At 63.9% G+C, this 850-nt stretch overlaps 1 protein-coding gene across 1 annotated transcript in view; it reads left to right on the plus strand.

The window, feature by feature from the left end:
• PHF21B (PHD finger protein 21B) overlaps positions 1-850 on the plus strand; it is a 104,255-nt gene that overhangs the window by 1,065 nt on the left and 102,340 nt on the right. The window contains exon 2 of the mRNA XM_006164650.3: positions 64-129. Coding sequence (XP_006164712.1) covers positions 64-129 — 66 coding nt within the window. The remainder of the gene's footprint in view (positions 1-63; positions 130-850) is intronic.

An 850-nucleotide genomic window follows, 5' to 3' on the forward strand; every position in this document is an offset into this window, starting at 1 on the left:
GGGCGTGCGGGCGCAGCTGACCCCCGGCGGCCGGCCTGAGCCCGCTCCCCCGTGTTTCTGCAGAACGGCGACCTCAAGAAGCAGCTCCACGAAAGGCAGCCGCGGATCGCAGCGCTCAGCGACACACAAGTAAGGAGCGGGAGTCGTGCCCGCGAGGAGGGTGCGGGAGGGGGCGCCGGGCACTTTGGCAGCACCCTAAAAAGTGCCAGCCTGGGCGCCGCATGCCGACTCCCCCGGGGGTCTGCCTCCGAGCCTCAAAGTTACCCCCTCCCCCTTTCTGGAAAGAAAGAGCCGGTCGTGGGAGGCGGTGGGGGAGCGAGGCTAGGCAGTGGCCGAAAGAGAGAAGCTGCACTTTAAAGGCGACGAGCAGCCGGCGTCCATTTTGAGTTGGTGGACATGTTTTTGGAATGTGGAAATTTCTCCCGGCTGGGCGGCCCCCACTTCACGCTGCGCGAGAGTTGGGGTGCAGGGGGCGGTATTTCGGGCCTGGACACCAGCTACTTGAAAGCGGTTTCGGGTTCCGCTGCAAACCTTATTTAAAGAACCGTTCCTCGGGGCGCCCCCTCCCTCCACTTCTCCAGCTTCACTTTTTATTCTTGGAATCTGACGCCAGCTCCGGGGAAACAAAAGAAAGGCGCCCCCGGGACCCTCCAGTTCGGTCCCAACTTTAGTCTGTGGGGGTTAGGTTCAAACGGGGACCCACGGAAAGCTCCCTGCAGTGGGGGCGCGGCGGCCGACCCCCTCCCGGCCCCCTCGGGAGAGGAAAAGTTGTCCATTGTGACTTAGTTGCGCTGAGCTCAGCGCTCGGGGTTTCAGCACCACGAACAGATGCCGCCGCCGAGCGGCCGGC

Source organism: Tupaia chinensis, unplaced genomic scaffold (genome assembly GCF_000334495.1).
Source record: "Tupaia chinensis unplaced genomic scaffold, TupChi_1.0 Scaffold143651_1, whole genome shotgun sequence".
NCBI lineage: Eukaryota > Metazoa > Chordata > Mammalia > Scandentia > Tupaiidae > Tupaia > Tupaia belangeri.